We start from the raw sequence: 26,397 nt of genomic DNA, 5'->3' as shown, positions 1-26,397 counted from the left end.
CAGTGGGAGCTCTTTTAGAGTCTAACTGTCTGCATGACACACAGCTCCTTCCTGGAGTGTCCCCTGTGATATCTAACCATTGCTTTGATGTGCAAAACTATAGGTATTAATCAGAATTACTCAGATGCCTGAAGGAAAAATTTAACAAGCAGCAATAATAAGCACTGTTATTGTCCTATGAGTGTTATATTTACTGTCTCTTATATTGACAACATTCCTGTAGGATGTGTTTTACATTATTTCATGGGTGAGGAAACCAAGACTCAGAAATGCCTCGGAAGCTGTCACAGGAGCAACATGGTTACAGCTCTTGATTCTTCCTTGGAAATTCTCAAGTGAAGAATAAAGAAGTGGTTCCCGCTGGGCATGGTGTTGCACGCCTGTAATCCCAGCTACTCAAGCGGCTGAGGCAGGAGAATCCCAAGTTCCAGACCAGTTTGTACAACATAGAGTACCTTCTCAAAATTTTTCAAAGGAAGAAAGAACTGGAACGTGGGTAGTATGCCCGAGATCCTGGGTTTAATCCCCAGTGCTGCCAAAAAAAAAAAAAAAAAAGTAGTTTAGCTTTTCAGCTGTTACCAGTCCAGTCATGCCTAAGAAGTACCTGCATGTTTCATGTGGCTTCGAGAATACTTCTGAAGCCCAGTAAAGCATTATTTCTCTAAGTGGGCAGAGTGGCCAACTAGAGAACACAGCAGGTGCCTCAGGCCACCTGGTGGCTGGTGGCACACAGTGAAAACATCTTCCCACTGTTCAGGGCCCTTTTGTCATGGATCTCACTGTGGGACATACTGTGCTTTATGCAGTACATCTGTTCATTTCCACTTAGCACCCCATGTGCTTAGTCTGAATTATTAGGAGCTTAGCCATGACAAAAGTCTTAGAATTAATGTTAATTTGGGATCATCAGGGGAGAGAGCCAGTTGCTATGTCTTTGAAATTGGCACTAGCAGATAAGTCACAGGAAATAACTTTCCAAGGAAGCGTGAAGAGCTATGCTTATAACTTGCTTTAGAGTTGAAGATGTTGCCAAGTATTGCCAATGCCACTGTCCCTCCAGCTGGAGCAGCTTAATCAGCCACATAAGGAATTCAGACCTTGGAGCTTTAAAAAAATTTTGATTTGGATATTTAATAAAAGGGAAATATTTGGACATGACCAAATCAAAGGTGTCTTTCATAATGTTTGATAAAATCTGAAGTCTGGATAGGTTAGCCTTATCCTGGTATTTTTAAGATTTCCACACTCTCGGGCATTCCACTGTGTCAGATTTTCTAATGAGAACACAAACGAGTTTATGTTCCTTGGTGATGTAAACACAGCTTATGGGGAGCATGACTTTTATTCAGTAAGTAATCAAAGGTACAGCCTTGAACTGTATACACAAGCTGCTCTTATCCCACTGAACACCTGAGTCTCCTTCTTACCCTCAAAATGCTGTAGATAATGGCAGAATTGAAAAATGTCAGCAATGGATAAAATGAAGCATAAAGTTCATCCCAAACACTCAGCTGACACTTGCCCATGGGAGAACAAATGAAAGAATAACTTCCTGTACAAATGAGTTTGTCAAGACTTTTCCAGGAGGAATTGACAGAAGAGCACACAAATAAGCCTAAAACTGGTAGATGCAAAACCTAATGCATTAGCCTAATATAAACGAAGAATATAGAAGTAGATCCTGATTTTGTGCCCGGATGGTTCCAAGGGTTCAATTATTGATGCCAGGAGAATTAGTCCTCGAGCAGGTTCTTCATTCATGGAAATAAGATGGCTGTTCTTGGCTTCCATCTGTCCACAGGAAGCCCCAGAGGAAAGCACTTCTATTCCCATTAGTCCCAGCTCAAGTGCTGAGGTTGAGGTTCACTGGACTTAGCTGGCTGATAGACCAGTTCCCTAATCAGTCATTGTCTTGGAACTTGGAGTTTGGCATGTGGGCTGAAGTGTATAGACTGAGATGGGAACAGGGTAAAATATAGATTCTGTTATCAGGAGAAAAGGAAGCAAAACAACAGATGCCCACCAAATCAAGTCAAAGAGAAAATTAAACAGAAGTCTTTTTTTTTTTTAATGTTTATTAGTTATTGATGGACCTTTATTCATTTGTTTACATGTGATGCTGAGAATTGAACCCAGTGCCTCACACGTGCTAGGCAAGCACTCTACCACCGAGCCACAACCCCAGCTAAACAGAAGTTTTTGAAGACCAAAGTTTGCATAGTCTCTAATGCCTAGATGACATGCACTGTCCCTGGCATACAACTCTTCCCCCCAAATGTACACACACACACACACACACACACACACACACACACACACACACACACACACACACACACACACTCCTTTCTTCTCAGGTTCCATGTAAAGCAGGCAATTGCAACTCACCCTCTTGTTCCTGTCCCTGGCTATTACACAATATCATGAATGGAGAAAATATAGAGTCGCCTTCTACACAGCTGCCTAGATAATCTTTACTGCCATTTCCTGACCTGTTTCCTAGTAATAAAAATTTTAATTTCAGGGGCGCAGATGTGTGTTGAAAGACTGCTGCAAAATTCTTGACAACACAGTGTTACCTCCAGAAACCGTGGTCCCACCATTCACCGTTTTCTCAGGCTGCCCAGGTAACCTTGGTGTTGATTATTTTTATTTTAACCTCTTTAAAGCTTAATTTTATTTTTCCATCCCAAAAGTAATGCGTGCAGTTTCTGTCTTTGATAATATGTTAACATAGCAAACTTAAAAATCTTCTAGTACCTCAAAATGCTATCTAAAATATGTCAAACTTCTCTTTCTTAAATGCATAATTGGGTTCACAAGAAAATAAGGAGATTGTCAAGGATGAAAAATGAAGAGAAAACTAAACCCAAGCTGTGAGATTACAGAGGTTGATGCTGTCTTCATAACAGGGAGGTCTAGGACATGATACTCAGGGTGGGTGAGGGGAGAAAGCCTTGGACCTATAATGCAGAGAGATCCTCCAATAACCCTGAAAGGGTTTCCTTCAGGCAAAGAGTGATATAGAACAAATCTGCCACCAGGACATGGAAAATACATTTCTTTTGTGGCCTGGACTCTGGCTGGAAAAAGAAGTTTCTTTTTAGAGAATTTTGACAATGAGCTTACTCTCACATTGGCTGGAAATTTGAATTTATACTTCCTGAATGGCTGAGAAATCCTAAAACTGAGAAGTTAGCCTAAAGCATGATGTAAGACCAGTAATATTCTTGAGATGCCAGAGAGGAGCAAATGCATGACCTCCTGAGCCCCTCATGAGCTCAAAGTTCCAAATTATAGACGTGAGGAAACAAAATCCCTGCTCATTCCAGAAAACTCTGAAGACACTAAAAAGCAGAAGGAAGAAAACCCCCGACACCTGCCACCCAAGACAATCTCTGTTCCCCATGTTGACTTGTGCAGTCACCAAGTCACGCAGCATATACAGAGACACGTCACAGATTGAAAGATGCAATGTGGTATGAAGAGAGCATGTGACAGTACTTGATACCTTCCACTGGGTGGTTTTAATTGCTTTTCCAATTAAAAGAAGTCTCGTCACTCAGATCATTGATTATGAATTTCAACGATGTACAAAGTCATCACTCAGTTTCTCTGGGGAGGGCAGTTGGCCATTCTGTGTCACGCTTCTCTGCTTTTGCTGAGAAGAAACGAGACTTTTTTTTAGTAACTCTCTCCATATTGGAATCCCACTGTTTACCCGACATGCATCTAATCTGAGTTGAAAAGGATATTGGCAGAGAAAGATCTTAATCTTTTAAAACTTATTCAAGTTCCTTAGCACCAGCTTCTTATTGTCATTGAACTTTGATGACAGAAGACTGGGAAGCATTGGTTGGTAGTTCAAATTTAAATAATAAACACTGGTTTTGAAATGCCCTACCACTGAACTACAGCCCAACCCATTTTATTTTATTTTACATTTTGAGACAGGGTCGCACCAAGTTGCCCAGGCTAGCCTTGAACTTTCAATCTGCTTGCCTCAGCCTCCAGAGTAGCTGGAATTACAGACATATGCTACCATGTCCAGCTTCTCATGAAGGATTTCTGCATGGGAACTTAAAGGTCTCTGCATAAACGAGGAAACAGTCTTAGAGAGGGTGGGTTGGCCTCATGTCCAGGCTGATTAGTGGGGAAGCCTTGACTGTCCCTTAAGACCCTTATAGAGATAGAGTCGGTTCTATTTGCACTGTGTCAGGACTTCTCGTTTCTTTTATGTAGTTTCACAGATAAATGTCCACCATCTGGATACGCTGTTGGCTGTCTTCATCTTTCAATCCAGAGCCACAGGGTTGCAGGAAAACTGGCATGTTTTTGGAGAGCAGCACATGATATAACCGAGTCATGGGACAAAATGAAAGGGAAATCAGCCAGAAAGGATGAGAGTCAGGAGCCAAGAACTCAGGTGCCTGCAGGAGCCAGACAGACAAAGCAAATGGTGGATGTCATAGCCTGTCAGCTGCTTCCTGCAGGCCTGATCAGATCTTCTGATGTTGTGTGAGGAGCTAAAAATTGGTATTTTGATGTGATATCTGTATGTTTTTGAAGAAAGACCAATTCTCCTTGCAAAGCCAGACTAGGCAACTTAGTGAGACTCTGTCTCAAAATAAAAAGGTCTAGGGATGTAGCTCAGTACGGAGTGATCCTGGTTTCAATCCCATTATTTAAAAAAAAAAAAAAAAGAGAATATAAAAAGAGAATAATAACAATAATTTAGATTGTCATACCACAGGATATGAATGTTGAAAATTTTGCTAGCTGTTTCTAAAGTGCTCTTTAAGACAGTTGTCTGAGTGTAGTGCCTGCAAGTTCCTGCCTGTGATTACTGTCTTTCTGTGGAGGCCCCTTCTGTGGTCCTCCCTTCCTTGATTTATCTATGTCTGCTGTCGTTGGGTTTGGGGTTTACTTTCATTGCAGACAGGATAGTTTCTTACCTCAAAGACAAGAGTAAGGCTGGCTCAGTGGGAGTAACAACAGAATCCTGGGAGTGGGCAAGTCCTGGTCTGGAACAGCCTCTGAAATAATCAGTAATGCTCTAATAATTGGGATCTTGCACTCATGTCCTATCTACATCTACCTGGGCTGATTCTTTGTTTGGAGAACTGTATAGTTGCTTCCATGCATTCACAAATTCATATCATTTAGAAGATATGATCAGTGGAATACTGTCAGTACTGAAGATTTGGAAAACCTAGTATTTAGATAAAATTGAAAGAAAGGTCTCCTGTAGGCTGTAGGCCTCCCTGGCTCCCCTTGGTTGACCAGGTCTCTCTTTCCTCAGGACTCTTCTCAGGGGAGCTTCCAGAATGTACTCAAGAGCTGATGATTGACGTCACCAAGAGCTACTACCAGAAGTTTTTGCCCTTGACACAAGTCTAGTGTTTCTGCTTCATGTCTTGGATTTGTTTGAGCTCTAAGATGAACTTGGGGACGAAGTGAGCGTCAGCATCTCCAGGAGCTTGTGCGTGTTTGACACTTCCTCCTTTCTTTATTTTATTTTATTTTTTAAAATTGAGAATGTTTCAAAACTTCACGGCTCTAAGCTCTTAAGAATTTAATAAGAGAACATCTGGAGGAGTCGGCTCCACATGCTGTCTCACACCTTATCTGTCAACCGTCACTTCATCCCATTATCTGTGGAACACAGAGTTGACCTTCCTAACTCTGCAACACTCCAGCACCGTGGTCCCGTGGATGGCTAGATCCAGGCTGAGAGGGGCCTGCAGGGCACAGCACTCCCCCAGGGTGGAGGTAACAGGCAGGTGTGCCGCTCATGGCCACGCCCCCTCATGGCACCCACTCAGAGGACGCTCAGCTCTGTTGCTGCTGACGTGTTTGACCAGGGGCCACAACTGCTCATAATCCTGGAGAAAGTGTGACTTCTGAGCCCTGATTCCTGTTGCCTGTTGGTGGTTAGTGTGTCTCCTCCCCAAATTACTGTCCCGAGGTGGTTAATAAAAGTCTTTCTAGCATTCTGTTCCAGGGCCTTTGGTTTTCCCTATAAGAGAAGTCCTTAGCACCCCACAGTTTGTATTTGCAAAGTTCCAGGTTTGAGTCTCCCATGTAAATGGATTAGTCAGGTGGTCACTCCTTGCCTCAAGGTATTTGTCTGATTTCATTGAAAACAAAGCATTTGTGAACACTTGCTCTCTGACCTAGAACCATTCAACCCACCTCATATTTGCCTAAAACCTCACAGGTCATATGTATGCATGAATGGCTCTTAAAATTGTCTGGTGGGCACAGAGCCCAAGGAGCGACACGGCCAGCGGTATTCTTACCATCTCCTCTGGCCAGTCGCACCACCCTTCCTGGTCCTGCTCCGACCTCTTGGCTTAGAAAGGAGGTTTAGAGTGAGGAGCTGAGAAGGTTGGCCTCCTCAGGACTCTGGCCTGCTGAAGGTGAATGGGACAGATTGGCTCAGCCTGGAAGTCAGAACCCAGTAGGAGCCAGCTTGACCTACCTTCCAGTTGTGGGGTTTGCAGAAAGAGCCTTATGTAATCATCTTCGCTAATTCTATTAAAACTCCCTTCTGGTTTGTCATTTTTTGTGTGTTCGTGCATTAAAAGATGTACACATGGATGAGTTGTTTGAGGGTGAGCATGCTCCACTCCCAGCCATGGCTGCTGCTGTTTTCCCCAGGCTCTTCACCATGTGCCTGGTGTCAGGTCACCATCTTTCTATTCATTGGCTCACTTATTTCACAAAGTCCTGGACCCAAGAGATCCTCCTGCCTCAGCCTCTTGAGTAACTAGGACTGTAGGTGCACACTATGCCTTGCTTATTTCTCATCAACTCTGTAAGGTGGATGTTATTCCCAGTTTACAGACAAGAAAACAACTCAGAGACGTTAGACAGTTTTGTCTAATCCATACTGGGAAGGAATGGCTGACGCATGTCTGTCTGGCTCCACAGCCTGCACTCCAGCTGTGCCCTGAAAGATGAGACAAACTTACCTTGAGCTGTCTGCTGTGTGTCTGCTGTGTGTCCTCTCTGATGCCAGCCAGCCATGATAATTCCCATGTTTCCTGCTCTTATCCTGGCATCTCCCCAAGGTCCTTCGTCCTTCTGTGCCACCATAAAAGTGAATCTCAGAATTGGCAGAGTTTAGACTTCAGAAATCTCCCAGGGCCTGTCTAACAGACTTCCATCCAGCTGTGCTCGCACATCTGCAAAAGGAAGCCTGCCGCTTTTGCGAATGACTACCTACTTTGTTGGTAAACAACTGAAATGTATGGGATGTTGGGGGGCCTTTCAAATGTACTTTTAAAATCATTAATTCAAGCCCATAATTTCAAAAATCAAGTCCAGTTGCTAGAGAAAGGAGATATCATGGAGTAGGTCTCCTCAGTGCAGAGTTCCAGTCCCACATTCTGTGTCCCAGATGCAACCTCTCTGAACAGTTTTTGGTTCTCTGTTATACAAAAGATAGGCTGTGCACGCACAAGCAGATCCAGGTGTGTGCCCCAACTCTTGTTTATTCCAACAAGGGAGCACCTACACCTGTGTTCTGCATCTGGCTTCTTAATACATCTTAGAGATGGTTCCATACCAGGACTGAAGCATTATAAAAAAGTACCAATCTTGTTGAAGATTCATAGAATGTTTACTATGTACCAGATACTCTTCTGAATTCTTTACATTATTTAAATTGCTTAAATCTTCACAATTGATCATGAGATAGATCTAGTCATTATCCCCAAGGGACAGAGGTTAGGTAAATGGCCAGATTAACCCAGCTGAAGTGGCAGGAAATCCAGGCATTCTGGCTCGAGAGCTGGTACTTGCAGCCAGTATATGCTACAATCCCTCCATGCTGCGAGATTCTGCATCGCCCAGAATTGTGACTCTGGCCAGCCCTTGCTTTCCAGAAAGCAAAAAGTGAATATCTTGCTTTTCCAGGCAGGCAAGGAAAAGGGGATGGGGACTGGATCTTCCAATAATGTGTGCCACTGGCAGAAAGGCTAGTGTCCCCTCTGAGAAGATGTGTCCTTGCAATGTGCCCTGTTACCTTGTAGCTACAGCTGTGGTCTGATGATTATAAACAGAAGCAGCTTTCCTGGAAGAAGGTATTTCTTGCATGAGTTAAGTGGCGTCTTTACGATTTGTACCATAGTGTTAGACTCTGTAAAGAAATGTGCAAATTAGATTAGAAAAAATCCAGTTAGGATGCTTTGTTGCATGTGATAGAATCCAGCTTGAAAAACAAATATGGCCTTCAACAGATGAATGGATAAAGAAAATATGCATATATACACAATGGAATATCACTCAGCCATAAAGAAGAATGAAATTATGGCACTTGCTGCTAAATGGATGGGACTGGAGACTGTCATGCTAAGTGAAATAAGCCAGCCCCCAAAACCAAAGGCTGAATGTTCTCTCTGATATGTGGATGCTGACACAAAATAAGGGTGTGTGTGTTTGGGGTGGGGGAATAAAAGTTCATTGGATTAAACAAAGGGGAATGAAGAGAAAGGAGGAGGACTGGGAATAAGAAAGTAGAATGAGGGGCTGGGGATATGGCTCAAGCGGTAGCGCGCTCGCCTGGCATGCGTGCGGCCCGGGTTCGATCCTCAGCACCACATACCAACAAAGATGTTGTGTCCGCCGAGAATTAAAAAATAAATATTAAAAATTCTCTCTCTCTCTCTCTCTCTCTCTCTCTCTCTCTCTCTCTCTCTCTCTCTCCCCCTCCCTCCTCTCTCACTCTCTCTTTAAAAAAAAAAAAGTAGAATGAACTGGACATCACTTTCCTATGTTCATATGTGAATGTACAACCAGAGTGACTCATACCATGTTTAAACATAAGAATGGGATCCCAGTTAGACTCCATGTATGTATAATATGTCAAAATACACTCTGCTGTCATGCATATCCAAAAACAACAAAAAATAAATAAAGCCAGTGTAGGCAGAAAGGAGGGGCGGGTTATTGGCTCCCAAAACAAATCATGGAAAGACAAGCATAAGCAGTAATGTAATGGGAACCTTGGGCAAGTTATTCCATCTCCCTGTGCCCTGGAATCCTAAACTGCAGACAGGGAACAACAGTGGCCCCTCAGAAAGCTGGAGTGGGTACAGTTAAATGAGCTGTATGAAGGGACAGTTCCTGGCACTTGGCACTCCAGAAGTAGTAACTTTGCAGGGACAACTCTTTGCAAACGTGAACTCCATTGAGCTGGCTGGCTTTCCTCTCTCTTTTTCATTTGCACATTAGTAAAGGGACATATTCGGCTACTGTAACAAAGAAACCACCAAAATGTAGTTCCTCCAGCAAGATAGAAGTTTCTCTCTCATCTCACAGTGCGTAGATAGGCATATGGGCCAAGGCAGGTGAGTGATGGGCTCCATGATGTCATCAGGCACCCCAGCTCCTACTGTATTGTCACATTGCTGAGAGCCACAGCCAAATTGGAATGACGCATAGCATTTGTGCCAGAAGGGAGTGGTTGAGAGGTGACGCCAGTGATCTATTCAGATGATGATGGTTACGTTAAGCTGTGTATTCAATTATATATTAGACCCCTGCTGTCTGCCTGGGGCGGAGTTAGGGTTAGGGTTAGGGTTAGGGTTGGAGTTCTCGCAGGGATTCCTGGAGAGTTCACATTGGTTGGGGAAGTGCCTGAGGAGGGATTTCCGGTTGGTGGTTCCTGGAAGGGCCGCGTGGGTGGCGTGCACGGGCTCGGATAATAAAGGAGTTCCTGTTTTGAACCTACGTGTGTGCCTCGTGGCGGCTCGGTTATTTTGTGCCCTATTTTGTGCCCAGCCAGACTGTGGCATCACATGGCCACATTGGACAGCAAAACCTCGAGGAAGCGGGCATGGTGGTGCATGCCTGTAATTTCACTGGCTCAGGAGGCTGAGACAGGAGGGAGATCCCTCAGCAATTTAGCGAAGCCCTAAGAAATTTATTGAGACCTGTCTCAAAAGGAAAGGAAAAATGGCTAGGGAATATAGCTCAGTGGTAAAACACGTGGGTTAAAATCCCCAGTACAAAAAGGAAAAAAAAAACCTGAAAAAAAACTCAAAAAACAGGTTCTAATAGTGAAAAGGGGAAACCGGACTTTGGGAGACGCAGGTAAACTTGTGCCGACTTATGCTGTGTTGCCTCCTTTTCTCAACTGTAAGTGGCTTTCTCTGTAGTTTTTTTTTTTTTTGGTGGGGCTGGGGATTGAACCCAGGGTCTTGCGCATGCGCGGCAAGCGCTCTACCAGCCTCTGAGCTCTATCCCCAGCCCCTCTCTGAGCATTTGAGGACATAACAACTATCAGCTCCAGATTCGCATCCTGAATGAAAGGTTCCCCTACCTCCCAGTTTTAGTTTGGCAGATCCTTGTTGGATTGATCGCTGTGGCCAGTGGTGTTTGGCTCTATGATGAGCCCAATCTGGGTCATGAGCTTTCCTCTGTGCCCCCTGCCAGGTGGGGAAGAAAGCCAGACTCCATTACCGAAGCGAGGTTCTGAGAAGACAAAACCGGTATCTACTACAGACAGTGAATGAGTCTATGATTATGTTCTGGTATCATTTGAAAGTGTGTTAATGTCCTGAGTGTGTATCCTAGGAAAGGCCAGCTGGACTCTGTCTCCATGGTGGCTCTGTCTCCAGGGACAGTCTGTCACCAGATAATTACTTTTATAACCCCCTGAGAAGAAAATCTCTTTGTCCTTGAAGTAGTCCCAGAAGAGGAGGCAGATGGAAAAGACCTGACTGGGAGCCTTCCAGTTGGCAGTTGGCTTGGGGCAGAGAGGGATTTGTTGGCTCTCGGAGCTTCGAAGGCCAGGAATGGATCAGGCTCCGGTTAGATCCCAGGACTCCAAACAGGGTCATGGGATCCATCTCTCTTCCGTCCGCTCTCACCTCTGCTCTTCTTTGAGTTGGCACTATTTTCAGGCTCCATGTGTGACCCCACAGCTCTCCTTATTGATAGATAGGACTTCCCTTTGCTGGGGAAGACCAACCAACCAACCTGGATTTGGTTCTTGGTTCAGACTGGACAGTATTCAGACTCAAGTCATCGCTGTGGCCAGGAAGTTCAAATACACTGACTTCTCCCAGCCATGTACCTGCATGGGCTGAGAGTTGGCACCCGGTGGTGGGGGTGATATCAGAGGAGGGTGGGAGGACCAGGCAGGAAGAGTGATCAGGGGCCATCCAGTCCCCTTCCTTTTTCTGTTGTCTTCATTCCTCTCCTGCTTACCTTCACCACCTACCTCGTCTCTCTTCACTGTCTGGCGGGTACCTTCAGAGGATACTCCTGAAGGGGCATCTGGGCCTCAATTAGGGAGCAGAGGGAAATATTGCTTGGTCCAAGAGGGGTGTTCAACAAAAAGCCATTTAGTGCACAGGCGTCTTCTAGAACTGCTTTCCTATGGACCCCATTACAGCCCAGCAGGGCCCTTGTCACGGTCTGAGGTGGAATTCTAGTTACGTTCTTGTCCCCACACTGGCTCCTGAGGAATGAGACTTGAGCCTGTGGGTTATTCAGCACATTTTTGACGGGGTGATTGCCCGGATGTAGCCCTACTTCTGCCCCAGGTTAGTCTCACATGCCAGATCCTTGGTACAGGGCACAGGGTTGAATGCTGAACCTGTGAGGCTCCTGCTGACTGGTTCTGTTTTATGTGGGCAGTGCACAGCCCTTGTGGTTGGTTGGAATGGGTGGTGGCTTCTGAATTAGTCATTTCTGTATCCATTAATTCACTTAGGACCTGAGGCCACAGTTTCTTTCTTTGTCATTGACCCATCTGGGTGGCAGCAGACTTGAAATTAATCAGACTTGAATTAATGAGATAGTGTACCTATTTAACACACCCTCAGAAGTTTCTCACTATAAAGAAGAGTTCTGGTGACTGGGGAGGCCTTTTCAATATCCTGATCCGTCAGGTGACAGCCCTGAGGGTTCTGTCTGGCCTTGGCCACTCTCTAGAACAAATTGGCATCAAGCCCATCTGGATGGTTGCGACAGGTACACAGATCCAGCTGGTGATCTCTTGGGGTAACTTCTGTGAGCTTCGAGGCCCTTGAAATGGTACAGGCAGTGTTGGGACAGTGTGTCCAAAGGCATGGTTATTATAGAACTGGTCTCAGCAAAATGTCCTGCCAGCTTGGACAAGTGCCGTCCCAGCCGGAACCCTCAGAAACTTTCAGAATGGCATGTGCTTTTTGTAGCATGTGTGCTTGCTGCCTCTTCACAGTGGGGATGTGGGACCTGATATCATGTGACATAGAGAAGAAAGTGTCATTTGCCAAATTCTTGACTGAGCCACCCCTGAGTGCTTGGTACTGCCCTAGGTCCTGGGAATACAGCAGAGAATAAGATGGAGCCAGTCCCCACCCACAGGATTTTTTTTTTTTTAATAAATATTTACTTTTTAGTGGTAGTTGGACACAATACCTTGATTTTATTTATTTATGTGGTGCTGAGGATCGAACCAGGGCCTCGCCTGCGCTAGGGGAGCGCTCTACCATTGAGCCACAACCCCCCCCCGCCCCCCACAGGATCTTATAGCTTGGTAGGGGAGAAAGCCAACGAGTCCTTGGACACGGAGACCCGAGGGACCTGTATTCAGGGTCATCATAGTGGTCCAAAGTGTGGGCTCTGGAGACAGGCAGGGCAGGCCCACCCTGCATTTACTAGCCCTGTCACGGTCACCCCACCTCCAGAACCTCCATCTCATCCACAAGTGGGCAAGATGGGGAGGGTTGAACTTCAAGTGCATTCATGTGCAGGTGTGAGAGCGGGCTGCGGGTGGGCACTCAATAAATGGTCCCTATAAATAAAGTCACCAGAATGTGAAAACCCTTGAGTGAGCCCCTTAGAGTATAAGATGCAACTTTTTTTTTTTGTTTGTTTGTTTGTTTGTTCATTTTTGTTTTAAACTGGGGATTGAACCCAGGGGCGCTGAGCTACTGAGCTACATTCCCAGGCCTTTTATATTTATTTATAATTTTGAGACAGGGTCTCACTAAGTTGCTGAGGCTTGCTCAGCCTCCAGAGCTGCTGGGATTAGGTATGTGCCACCACACCCAGCTGCTACATTCTTATATGTATGTGTATGTGAGTGTGTGTGTATGTGTGTGTGTGTGTGTGTGTGTGTTTTAAAATTTAAAATTAGATTAAGAACACCTTTGCTTTCATAATCAGTCCATCACAAAAAGATGGAGAAAAGAGATCATTCTTCCCTGCTTTGCATGATGGAGTGCCAGGCACTTAGAAAACATTTCATTCTCCCAGCTGTCTAAAAGGTAGGGATTTTTCAGGCTGGGGTTTTAGCTCAGTGGTAGAGGGCTTGCCTCACGTGTGTGAGGTACTGGGTTTGAGCCTCAACACCAATATAAATAAATAAATAGATAGATAGATAGATAGATAAATAAAAGTATTGTGTTCATCTACAACTAAAAAAAAAATTTAAAAACTAGGGATTTTCACAGCCCATTTTGCAGAGGAGGAAATGAATAAAGGGAGAGGTAAAGTAAATTTGCACACAGCTGAAGTTAAGTAAAGATGCCACAGCTAGTCAGTGGCTGGACTGCAGTCAGAGCCAACTCCTACCTGGCTGCAAAAGTTCATGTTTCATGAAGCTCTTCCAATTCCATGGACCCGGTGCAGTTGGCTCTGAGTCCTTGCTTGCTGCTCCAGGGGTTAATTCTTTGTTTTCCTGAAGTTTTCTCTGGTGGGTTGGCTCCAGGCACCTCTATGTCCGGGGACCTTTCTGTATCTTCAAGTCCATGGGCATTGGGCAAAGCGGTCATGCAGATGAAAATCATCTGAGAAAAGACATGAATGAAATTCACACCTCCGGTTTCAGACTCTGGGTCTGAACATTCACCCCTGTTTTCCCTTGGCCCATCAACTTGTCTCTTCAGCTGTGCTCACCACAGTCTCTGATGTCTGGGGTGCACTTTCTGGTTGTCCATGGGAACAACAAGAGCTGGAGGAAGCAGTAGGGCCGGGGGCTGGGAGAATAACGAAATGAGAGGCTTAGGGATTGCAAAGGCCTGGGGGAGACCAAGAGCCCAGGCCTCAGCTCAGGTTCTTTTTATTTTAATAACAACAACTACCAGGCACAGTGGTGCATACCTGTAATCCTAGAGACTCAGGAGGCTGAGGCAGGAGGATCCCAAGTTTGAAGCCAGCCTTAGCAACTTTAGCAAAACTCAAAATAAAAAATGAAAAGGGCTGGGGATGTGGCTCAGTGGTAAAGCACCCTTTGGGTTCAATCCCCAGTACCAAAAAAAAAAAAATAATAATAATAATAAAATAAAACCATGTGCTTTGTGCCTGGCATTGTTTGAAGTGCTGTCCTCGTTTAATCTCTTTACAAGTATTTTCAATATGCACTCCTAGATAGGGTCCTAGGAGATGGGCACTCTAATGACCTCCATTTTATAGTCCTGGAAATTGAGGCAAAGAGAGGGTAAGTAGTTTGCCCAAGGTCACACATCGGGAAGGAAGTTGCTGGCATTAAAACCCAGGTTATTTAATTCCCAAGTTAATAATACGTCTATAGCTTTTTAGCAGGAAGGGAGGGAGGGAGCAGTGGACAAGGGGTTTGCAGCCTTACAGCACAAACACCAAGGCCCCGAGAGGCTGTGTACAGGCAGGCACTGTGCAGGTGGGTGTATTTGGAGTCAGCAGAGTTGGTTGACGTTGCAGATCCTCCCACCTCCTGGCCACATAACCTTGGCAAGCAACCTCATCCAGAAGTGCTCATTTCCTCATCTACAGAGCAGGAATAATAATTCTTTTCTCCTTGGTGTCGCTGTGAAGATGAAGTGCAATCATCTTTGCCAAGCTGGCACATAATCAGAGCTCGGGAGGGTTCACTGTTAGAATCATTATTACTGAACTGTGCAGATAGATTGTATTAACACACCATAATTGCTACATAGGAACCTGGAAACTCCAAGCCCGGTCTTAGCAACACAGTGCCACTAGTCTCAAAATAAAGCAAAAATAAAAATGAAAACTTCATGTTGTCAAAGAGAAGGGACTATGAAAACAGCTATTACAGGACCCCAAGAAATTAGGGATATTTTCCTCATTTTTTGGTAAATGTTTCTAAATGGAATAAATAAAGAATACATGGATACTCAACAATAGTTCTTGGGATATGTGAATGCAAAACACTCTAACTTGTTTTATTGGTTTATTCCATGGCTTAAAAATCATACTTTGGGGCTGGGGATGTGGCTCAAGCGGTAGCGCGCTCGCCTGGTATGCGTGCGACCCGGGTTCGATCCTCAGCACCACATACCAACAAAGATGTTGTGTCCGCCGAGAACTGAAAAATAAATATTAAAAAAAAATTCTCTCTCTCTCTCTCTCTCCTCTCTCACTCTCTCTTTAAAAAAAAAACCATACTTTGTGGTGTGGACATTCTGCATAAGAGTTCAAATGGCAGGCTTGTAACCTGTAACACTGCAACATTATAAATGTAGAATTACTTTTAGGGATCTGAGAAAATTTGCATTTAAGAAATTGGCTTTGTGGGCTAGAGCTGGGGCTCAGTGACAGAACTTTTGCGTAGCAACTGTGAGGCACTGGGTTTGATCCTCAGCACCACATAAAAATAAATAAATAAAATAAAGGTTAAAAAATGGCTTTGTATTTTATGACTGTTGCACCTGGATATATAAAATATTATATGTTTATAATTTTATCAATGCCAGGAGGATCTTCCCCATTAAAAAAAAAAAAAAAAAGGTGTCCATGACATACAACTTCCTGGCTTTTTGTCACAAGTTGGCATTTGCATTTCGTGGCTACAGCGGGAGAAATCTCTATAACTGGTGATTTTTATTGTGATTTGTGTCTGCTGGAGCTTCTGGAAAGAAAGGGAGCACATGAAAGAGAGCCAGTTTCTGGATGGAAACCCACATTTGGCTTTGAAAAGGCAGTTAAGCTGCTAATGAGCCCTTGTTGGAATCTCAAGTCTGACCCTTGGAGGCTGATGATTTCCTAGCCTGATGCGCCTGTTTTTGAATGGGTCAATCTGGACTCTTAAGACTGTCGAGAAAGGAAGCTGTGCTTGTCATCTGGCCCTGGACCACAGCTGTCTGGCCCTGCAGCCTGCCCGTGCTGCAGCTGAGGAAAAGCAGGGGTTGGCCTGGAACCCCGACTTCACACATCCTCACCGCCTGGACCAGGCTCCAGCCCGACACCTGCTGCATTCTGTAGTGTGCGGTTCAGCCCCAGCTGGAGCCGGGCTGCCTGGAAGCAGAAGCAGGCCTAGAGCCTCGAACCCCCTCCTTCCCACAGGGAGTTTGCACCCAGTTTCCTCTGGACTTGGGCCTGCACCTTTTCCTTTTCTGATTTGCTTCATTCCCTTCCTCTGTTATATGCCAGCCATGTCTGTTCTGGGAGCCCTGTGGCTCTCTCCACGTGGGCCATCAACTGGAAGGCGGTGTTGGGGACTCCACACAGTGCATCAGGGGCACTTCTGGGGTCTTGTAGCATTTGCTTTCTCAATCTGGGTACTGTTTGCAAAGGGCCTTTGGGTTTGTGATTATTCACCTAGCTGTTGAATTACGACAATGTTTTTTTTTTCCCTGTAAATATACTAAATTTCAGTGAAATTTTTCAAATAAAAGATTACACACCAAGGGGACAAAAAAAATAGCTTAATTGAAAAAAAATTTTAACTTTTCTTTTATTCAGCAAACATTCAGTGCTTACCCTCTTTAATCAGGCATTGCACTGTGACCTTGGAACAGGGGTAGAAACCACAGCACCAATCCTCATCATTGTCTCTCAGCTTAACCAGGAGGCTGGGAAAGAGCACAATATGCTCAAGTTTGAGGGCTGGGGGTGTAGCCCTCAGTGATAGAGGGAGGACTTTTCTAGTATGTGCAAGGCCCTGGGTTCAATCCCTAGTATCAAAACAAAACCCAAACAAAAAGACCATTGACTATATGGTTAGGTTTTGTTCTGTCAGGGACCCATAGGTGCTAGGGCAGCACAGAGAAAGAGCTTCTAACCTGGGTGCTTTGCCACTCCAGAGTGGCCACTGCAGTGCCTACAGAAGCCAGACAGGAAATGGGCAAAGGTGTTGAGGATGCTGGGAATGCCAGCCAACCGGAAGAACATCTAGGCTTATAATTGCTTGAGCTGATTTTCTCCCCTTCAGGAAAAGCCACAAACCTTCATTTTTATGGGCGCTCCCTTTTTAAATACTGGAAATGAATTCAAATTTTTAAAAGCCAAACAAAACAACCTGCAGGACAAACTTGGCCATGACATGCCAGTGTGCTAGGCATTCTTCCAACCAGCCATCCTCCCCCTGACCAAGAAATTGCAATGTCCACTGGGAGGTAGGTCCAGCAGTGAGCCAGCATCTTTGGCTGTGTTTGTGTGTTGCTTCTTGAACTTCACCACGTGTAGGAATCACCTGGGCAGCCTTGTTTAAAGGCAAATTCTGACCCTGTAGAGCAGGTAGAGCCTGAACAGTTGTCCTTGCCTTTCTAACGAGCTCCCAGGTGATGGTAATGCTGCCGCTCCCTGCACTGAACTTCAAGTAGTTGCTCAGTAAACAGGGACGCAGAGGGAGCCAATATTTGAAGTGGGGGTATGTGGAGGATTTGCCATGAGAGGTGCATTAAAACAGGACAAGCATCCCGTTTTTACTTAGATTTCTGTTTGTTTAGCCTGGGTTGGCAGAGAGCTGATGATGGCAATCAGGTACTGCCCTAAGCCGCCTCTTCGTGCCGCCAGGTCTCCGAGTTTCTATTCCAGAAGTCGGGAGGCGGAGGGAGGAAGGTGTTAGGAAAAGCCACCAGGAGGCGGCGCGAGTGAACTGCAGGAGCTTCCCCGCCGCAGGAGGCAAACCCTAAACCAACTGTCCCCTCCCGGGACTGGGTCTCGGCATCCCCACGCGGGGTAGGGTTTCCCAGGCTATCACACGTGCAGGCTGTCTGCGGATGCTGTCAATCAAGTTTTCTAAGGGGCTGGATACGGAATTAAAGGCGGCTGCGGCTCCGGTCGCTCCCATGGTGCCGCGCGCCGGGCGGGTTTGGATTTTAAATCCCCGCGGCCAATCAGTGGCGCGTAGGCTTTTGTAACGTTCCCAGCGCCGCGTTTGAATTCGGGGAGGAGCGGAGCGGTGCGGAGCCGAGCCTCTGCACCCAGCCAGGTCTGCTGAGCAACTCTGGGAACATGAGTGCGGCGGCGACTGCGGGGAAGCTGGCGCGGGCACCAGCCGACCCAGGGAAAGTCGGGGCTCCGGCTGCTGGAGCCCCAGCGGCTGCTCCACTAGCGAAAGAGATCCCCGAGGTCTTAGTGGACCCACGCAGCCGGCGGCGCTATGTGCGGGGCCGCTTTTTGGGCAAAGGCGGCTTCGCCAAGTGTTTCGAGATCTCGGACGCAGACACCAAAGAGGTGTTCGCGGGCAAGATCGTGCCTAAGTCTTTGCTGCTTAAGCCGCACCAGAAAGAGAAGATGTCCATGGAGATCTCCATTCACCGCAGCCTGGCCCACCAGCATGTCGTAGGCTTCCACGGCTTTTTCGAGGACAACGATTTCGTGTTCGTGGTGTTGGAGCTCTGCCGCCGGAGGGTGAGTGTGGCTGCGGCGGGGGCCCTGGAGCTGCCTGGGGGCTCCGGTTGGGGTGTCCGGACCTGGAGCTGCTGGGAAAGAGTTTCCCGGAAAGGGGCGCTTGGGACCCGGGGCTGCTGGAGGCTGCTGGAGAGTGGGTGCTGGGAACCCTCGAGCTGGGAATGGAAATGGGCCCTGCTCTGGGCTGCTGGGCTCTCGGAGCTGCTAGGAAGGAGGTTCCGGCCAAGTGGCCCAGACCTACTGCTGCTAGGAAAGGCGTCTCCTGGACGCGAAGTGTGCGTTGGGCGGTGCAGGAGCCCGGCGGCTGCTGAAGACTCCTGGGTCGGGGGCGCCGCGGGCCAGAGCTTCCGGAGTGGGCTGGGTGCGGGAGAGGGTGCTTGGGGCCGAACTTCTGAGCTTCCGGAGAAGGTCGGGAGCCTGGGGACTCGAGCTTCCAGAGCGGGACTGGAGGAGGGACCGTAGGAAAGGGGGTGCTGCAGGCGACTGCAGGGTCCTGGAGAGGGCGCGGGGCGGGGGGAGGATCCGATGGGGAGAAACCTGCCCAGACCCTTCGGTCCGCCAGGGTCCGGGTTCGTCCAGGGCTCCTTTGCCAGGTAACCCTCAAGTCCGCCTGCCCTTCTCCTCCAGTCGCTCCTGGAGTTGCACAAGAGGCGGAAAGCCCTGACCGAGCCCGAGGCCCGCTACTACCTGCGGCAAATCGTCCTGGGCTGCCAGTACCTGCACCGAAACCGGGTGATTCACAGGGACCTCAAGCTGGGCAACCTCTTTCTGAACGAGAGTCTGGAGGTGAAAATAGGTGAGATGCTGCTGGAGGGGGCTCGCCGCCACTGTTGTCATGGTGGGAATGAGCAGGCGCCTGGAGAGAGGGTATCAGGAGGAGGGAAAGGCTGGGCTGCTGTCGCCTTTAGACGTCTCTTTAGTCTAGAAGTTTAAAACGGAGCCCACAAGCCTGAGTCTGGCCTTCAAGATGCTTCATTTGTATGCCCCAACATGGTATCTTAGAAAAATAATTTGAATTCGTTTCTTATTTGGGAGAGGTGCTTCTGGAGTGCTGGGAGAGCACTCTACCACTGAGCTACTGCCCAGCTGGCTTCCATTTTTAAAATTGGGAGACATGGCCTAAAAAATTGGATTTGGAGCTTCTTTTAAACTGGAAGCTCCACTATCCCAAGGGTGGCATTCCCTCAGGGCACCTGTGCTAGGCCGAAAAGCAGGTGTGTCTCATAGATTCTCCCTCTGGCTTGCCCCTGTCCCCACCTCTCCCTGTCACTTCCTTACCAACTTACTAAGCAGCTGTCTTAAAGGGTATTCCTTTAATCCTCAAAGGCATTTGAGTTTTGCTCTGTCAATTCCCTTTTCTAAGAGGAGGGTTGAGAAAGGTCAGCAGGAGGCCCTGGTCCCTGTGGCCAGTGCAAGGAGGATTCTGGGTAAGCCTTCCTGCCCACGAGGAACAGAGGCTTGTGGGATCAAATGACTCTGATGCTTGATGGGCAAGCCTGAGCCAGCTGTCTGCAGTGATAGATGGCAGAGGCTGGCATCTGAGTACCCCCTCTTCCTCCCTCTGTCCCAGGGGATTTTGGACTGGCAACCAAAGTGGAATATGATGGGGAGCGGAAGAAGACCCTGTGCGGGACTCCTAATTACATAGCTCCCGAGGTGCTGAGCAAGAAGGGGCACAGTTTCGAGGTGGATGTATGGTCCATTGGGTGTATCATGTAAGTTGGGAGTTGGCTCCGGCCCTATTTGGCCTCAGAGGGGGCCCTTTGAGACATTCGCCTGGCTGCATTCATCCTGCCTTGTGGAAAGGCTGCCCCCCAACAACACCTTACCATAGCTTTCTTCATCACTTGGATTCCCATGGCCTGGGCCTTAGCTTCAGGGAAGGGGCTGGAGGCCTCCACAACCCTGCTGTGGCCTCCGAGACCAGCAGCAACAGCAGCATCAGCTGAAAGCTTGTTAGAAGTGAAGAATCCCAGGACCCAGACTATACCTACCAAATTGGAATTTGGATGTTTCCTTTGCACAGTGAAGTTTTAGAAACTCTGATCAGCTCGGGGTGGGAGGTGCCTTGATATCTGGATCAAGCCTAGCAGAGAAGGGTTAGTGGTGAGCAGAGGCCTGGGCTTTTTTAGGTGTAATCTGTTGTGTTGTTGTTGGCCTGGGTACTCGGGGGTGAGACGTGGGTTGTAGCAATGGCTTTCAGACTTCTTTGCAATGGAACTTTTTTTCAAATAAAACCGACAAACCTTCGGTACAGAGTTACTGAACATGGAGCTGCTCCTACAGGAGCAGGTAGTCCACCTAATGACCTGATGTACATGGCCTGCACCCTCAGGCCCTGGATCGCTGCAGGCCAGAGGGGAACAATCCCTGGCCCACTAGAATCCAGGTCTGGTCACTTGTATTCTACTGAAGGCTAATCCTAGCTATTGATCTTGGGGCTGCTAAGCAGAGTGTGTCCAAAGGATGCCTGCTCTTCCTTCTGGCCCTGAGGCTACTTCTGCATTTGCATTTTTGCCTGAGAGGCTGGTGCTGAATCTGACCTTGTGCTTACAGGTATACCTTGTTAGTGGGCAAACCACCTTTTGAGACATCTTGCCTAAAAGAGACCTACCTCCGGATCAAGAAGAATGAATACAGTATTCCCAAGGTGACTAACAACACTTTAAAATTAATTTTTCTCCAGAAGCTTATTTACTGAGCCCAACTCTATACTGAGGACAGAGATAGGTCTAGGGGTTCACGGAGCTATAGGGGATGTTTATCTGAAGTTGCCTCCAGAACTTGATGCATATGTACATGTAAGCATTTTTTTTTTTTCTAGTGGAAGTTTGTAGATTATTGAAAGTAGATAGAAAAGCTATGTAAAAAGAAGGAAAAAAATACAGGAGACAATCAGGCAGATGGGTTGATGCTTTGGAAATGGACTAGCTTAATTCAAATGGACTCTTCTGCTTAGCATCCAGGTCACACCTGGCCAGTGTCTTGACTCTGCTGAGTTTCCCATTTATAAGGTGGAGGGACTGCCTCTGGAGCTTCTCCAAGAGTACTTGCATTCAGTAAGTGCTCACTGAATTGTGAGCCATTGTGAATCCAAGGGCTTTGCAATGGCAAAATGGTGTCGAATTTTCACAGCCACCGGCACAAGTTTGTTTAAAGGAATAGCCTGTTTCAGAGGCTGGCACCTAGCCATTTCCCCAGTTTGGTGTCCTCAACTTGTGACTTGCTGTCTTCAAACAATCATACTCGCCTCTTAAGTCCACCCTTGTTGAGTCACAAAGAGTTCATTATTAGAAAGACAGCAAGGAATGACCCAAGGTGACCAGATTCCATGGGTGGGAGTACATCTCCACCTCTTGCTGGGTGTGTATTCTTAGGCAAGGCCCTCACCCTCTCTGTGCCTCTTGTGCCTCTGTGTGCCTCAGTGTCCTCATCCTTACGCCCAGATGTTTTTGTGAGGGCAAATGAGTTAATAGACAGGAAGCACTTGGAACACTTTCCTGGTACATAGTAAGTCCAGAATCAGTGCTAAGCCCTTCCTGTGCATTGGCCCTGTGTTAGACTGTATCCCATTGAATGTTCTCAGTGGGGCTCCAGGCTTGGGGCTGTGTTCCCATTTTATAGATGCAGATGCAAAGGCATTAGAAAGTCCAGATTACTTGTCAAGTTGATACTAAAGGCCAAAGCGGAGGTTTAAGTGCAGGTCTTCCAACCTCAAGGCCTGTTCTTCAGTGCTCCTCTAGTGGTGAGCAACTTTAAGTGTACAAGGGCAAGTTCAGGAGAGAAATTATGCCAAGTTAATCTTGAGTCTCAAGGGGAAGGAAACAATTATACTCGCCACTTAAGTCCACCCTTGTTGAGTCGGCAAAGCTGATCGTGGAGAACTTGGCATTGCTCTGGACTGCTGACCTGTGGCATCCTTGAGACTAGGGGCCTGTCTACATGTGGGCTGGTCCTGCAGGCCACTGTGGCAGTGCTGCATGTGGGGTCCCTGTCACATCCTGCTTAAGGCTTGTGCTCTCTGTTCCAGCACATCAACCCTGTGGCTGCCTCCCTCATCCAAAAGATGCTCCAGACAGATCCCACTGCCCGCCCCACCATTCACGAGCTGCTCAATGACGAGTTCTTCACTTCTGGCTACATCCCTGTCCGTCTCCCCATCACATGCCTCACCATCCCACCAAGGTTTTCAATTGCTCCCAGCAGCCTTGACCCCAGTAACCGGAAGCCTCTCACGGTCCTCAATAAAGGTAAGCACACGTCAGGGTAAGCCAACAGAGCCCAGGATTTAGAGGTGCATACAGCTTGCTGTGTGGCCTCCAGACCTCGGGTGTGGCATGGGACTGGCCCCCATCCAGAAGGTCCTGGTGTCCTCCTGCCCCAGGGCTCTATCTGGAAAGCAGACCTTACGCAACTTGGCTGGATCAGGGTGTCGGGCTCAAGAAGAAAATGGCTGAGCCCACCAAGCCTGAAAAATAGTTTTGGATCACTGTGAAAAGTTCCCACGATCACTCTTGCATGGCTCATTGAGAAAATATGGAACATTTCACATAGACACCCAGGACATAATGCAGTAGACCCCCTGGACCCACCACTTAACACTCGCACAGATCTTGACACATTTGCTTCATCTACTTGGTGGTTCCTTTGAAGTGTTTTTAAAGTGAACTCTAGCACTCCACCATTTACCCCTAAAACTTCAGTATGCGTCTCTTTAAAAGGATGGACATTTTCTTACAAAATCACAGTCAGAGACTCTTTACTGGGTCCTGTCAGAGGGTGGAGTTAGGAAATGCATATTTGGGGGGAAACCTCGTGTTTATGATATTTCTGATTTTATCATCTTAATGTTTTATTTTTATATTGATCAAGCTTATGAAAAGGTGGTAGACAGGACTAACTCCTATACTTTCCTTTTCCCCAGATCCACCAATTACATTTTTTCCATATTTGCTTTGTCAGTCTCTCTCCATGTATCTTTTCCTTTTTTTTCCTGAGCCATTTGAAAATATCTCATATACATCTTGTCCATTGCCCTTAATAGTTAACTGTATAGTTCCTAAAAACAGGGTCTTTTACAAACCACGGTACCTGGCAGACATCATTATCAAGTTCAAGCCTTTGAACATGGATCCAATGTTGCCCCCCACCCCCAAATGTCATCTTATAGCAATTGTCTTCTCCACTTTGAAGTTAATGTTTTTCTTTGGTTAATTTAAGTGGCTGATTCAGACAGAAATGTGTTACATTTTTTTTTTTTTTTACTTCTGATTTTTATACTTGGATGTATTTCTTAAGTTGAAAATCTTAACATAGTCCAAATTTTTGACATATATAAAGTGGTTCCAAGGTTCTAAAGCTCTGCTTTGCTTAAACTATCCTTTGTGAAATATATTTTTTTAAAAGTAGCTTGAAATACTTTGTTTCTCTGTGTGGATATGTCACCATTTTAATACAGAACTTAGAACTATTTCAGTTTTTGGCTTTTAGGGATTACTTGCTTGCTTTTAAAACTTTTTGGAATTAATTTGGGGCTTACCTAGAAGAGTTACAAAATAAAATGAAGCAGAGTCCCATAAGCTCTTCATCCAGTTTCCTCAAATGTCAGACTCTCGCTTAACCAAGAAACAGTTATCAAAACTGAGACATTGGGGCTGGGATTGTGGCTCAGTGGTGGAGCGCTCGCCTAGCACAGGTGGGACCCAGGTTCGATTCTCAGTACCACATTAAAAAAAAATTTAAAAAGGCATTGTGTTGTCCATCTACCAAAAAAAAAGATATTCTCTCCTCTCCTCTATTCTTATTCTCTCTCTCCCCCCTCCCTCTCTGCTCCCTCCCCCTCCCTCCCTCCCTCTCTCCCCCTCCCTCCCTCTCTCCCCCTCCCCCCTTCTCCGCCCCTCCTTAAAAAAAAAAAAAAAGAGACATTAGCTTTGGGACAATATAACAAACATCAGCCTTTCCTTGACCCATCAGTTTTTTCCCATCATACCCCTGTTCTATGCCATTCAGGACCCCACTTGGCATTTAGCTGTCATGTTGCCTTAGTCTCCTCCACCCTAGGACACGGCCTCAGTCTGTTTCGTGGTCATGGCCCTTTGAAAAGCACTGGTGAGGTTATTTCCTAGAATACCTTTCAATTTGTTTTTCAAGATTTACTTACTATTTAAGTGACTAATAGAGTTATCCCTGCCCCCTAATTTGATTTCGATGCTTCCTTGAGATTACATTGGAGTTGTGCATTTTGGGCTAGACTACTGCAGAACTGATGTTCCTCTCGGTGTTCTATCTCATGTTGGATTCTGGGTTTTTTTTTTTTTTTTTTGGTACGGGGGATTGAACTCAGGGCATTCGACCACTTAGCCATGTCCCAGCCCTATTTTGTATTTTATTTAGAGACAGGGTCTCACTTAGTTGCTTAAGGGCCTCACTAAATTGCTGAGGCTGGCTTTGAGCTCGGGATCCTCCTGCCTCAGCCTCCTGAGCCACTAGGATTACAAGTGTGTGCCACTGGGCCCAGCTTTTTTTTTTTTTTTTTTTTTTTTTACTTGGTGATGTTAATCTTGACCACTTGGTTAAGGGGGCATCTGATGGGTTTCTTCATTGCAAAGTTACTATTTTCCCTGTATCATCAATAAGTATCTTGCAGGGAACTATTCTGAGACTATCTTCTTTCTCCTCAAACTATTGCCCATTAGTTTTTGCCTCCATGTGTGGGTTATACCTGCAGCAACTATTACTGTGTATATATTTTTTGTGTGTGTGTGATGCTGGGGATTGATCCTAGGGCTTTGCTCCGGCTAATACTCAGGTATACAAATGCTGATTTTTTTTTTTCTACCCCCCCTTGCCTTTTACATATCATTGATTGGATTTCTTCTACAACGAGTGTTGTCCCTTCTCTTCCATTTACGTAGTTAATCATATTAGCAGTGGACTCATGGATCTATCTTATTCTTTAGGCTAGCATACTATTATTTTAAGGATCACTTTTTCTTTTGTTTTTAATTTGAAATATTTAGCATTAAAAAAAAAAACTTACCCAAACATAGAGAACTATGATGAATTTCCATGTATTCTCACTGCTTTTCAGTGGTTATTAACATTTGTTTATCTATTCTACACACTGTCCCTCACTTGTTCATTAGCGTTTTTTAAAAAATATTTTACTAGTTGTTGATGGACATTTATTTAATTGTGGTGCTAAGAATTGAACCCAGTGCCTCATACATGCTAGGCAAGTGCTCTACCACTGAGCCACAACCCCAGCCCCTTCCCTAGGATTTTTTTTTTTTTCTAACATTTTTTATTTCTTAGTTCTCGGCGGACACAACATCTTTGTTGGTATGTGGTGCTGGTGGATCGAACCCGGGCCGCACGCATGCCAGGCGAGCGCGCTACCGCTTGAGCCACATCCCCAGCCCTTTTTTTTTTTTTTTAAGAGAGAATTTTTAAATTTTTTTTTTAGTTTTTGGCGGACACAACATCTTTGTTTGTATGTGGTGCTGAGGATCGAACCCCGGCCACACGCATGCCAGGCGAGCGCGCTACCGCTTGAGCCACATCCTCAGCCCCTTCCCTAGGGTTTTTAAATCCAATCTCTAATTCTTATTACTTCACACTGAAGTCCCCATACTAGCATAGTGTTTTATTTATTGATTTTGCTATTTTTGAAAACTTTGGTTTACATCTTTGGTTACATCTAGGCATATAAAACAAATTTTTTTTTTTTTTTGGGCGCACATTTGTTTTAAATTTCTTTAGGCTTACTATTCACTCCTGAGAAGAATTAATATTACATTTTAACATTTCATATGTAACTAG

At 46.0% G+C, this 26,397-nt stretch overlaps 2 protein-coding genes across 2 annotated transcripts in view; both read left to right on the top strand.

Annotated features, from left to right (window-relative positions):
- The window catches only part of Dctn5 (dynactin subunit 5), a 28,498-nt gene extending 22,505 nt beyond the window's left edge, over positions 1–5,993 (top strand). The window contains exons 5-6 of the mRNA XM_005323754.5: positions 2,525–2,627; positions 5,303–5,993. Coding sequence (XP_005323811.1) covers positions 2,525–2,627; positions 5,303–5,400 — 201 coding nt within the window. The 3' untranslated portion in view covers positions 5,401–5,993. The remainder of the gene's footprint in view (positions 1–2,524; positions 2,628–5,302) is intronic.
- A 714-nt stretch (positions 5,994–6,707) lies between these two features.
- Plk1 (polo like kinase 1) overlaps positions 6,708–26,397 on the top strand; it is a 22,646-nt gene continuing 2,956 nt past the window's right edge. The window contains exons 1-5 of the mRNA XM_005323755.5: positions 6,708–18,576; positions 19,204–19,372; positions 20,147–20,291; positions 21,133–21,226; positions 22,607–22,826. Coding sequence (XP_005323812.1) covers positions 18,178–18,576; positions 19,204–19,372; positions 20,147–20,291; positions 21,133–21,226; positions 22,607–22,826 — 1,027 coding nt within the window. The 5' untranslated portion in view covers positions 6,708–18,177. The remainder of the gene's footprint in view (positions 18,577–19,203; positions 19,373–20,146; positions 20,292–21,132; positions 21,227–22,606; positions 22,827–26,397) is intronic.

This window comes from Ictidomys tridecemlineatus, chromosome 10 (genome assembly GCF_052094955.1).
Source record: "Ictidomys tridecemlineatus isolate mIctTri1 chromosome 10, mIctTri1.hap1, whole genome shotgun sequence".
Classification (NCBI taxonomy): Eukaryota; Metazoa; Chordata; class Mammalia; order Rodentia; family Sciuridae; genus Ictidomys; species Ictidomys tridecemlineatus.
The sequence above is the reverse complement of the archived record's forward strand: the minus strand, read 5'-3'. Positions and strand labels throughout refer to the sequence as shown.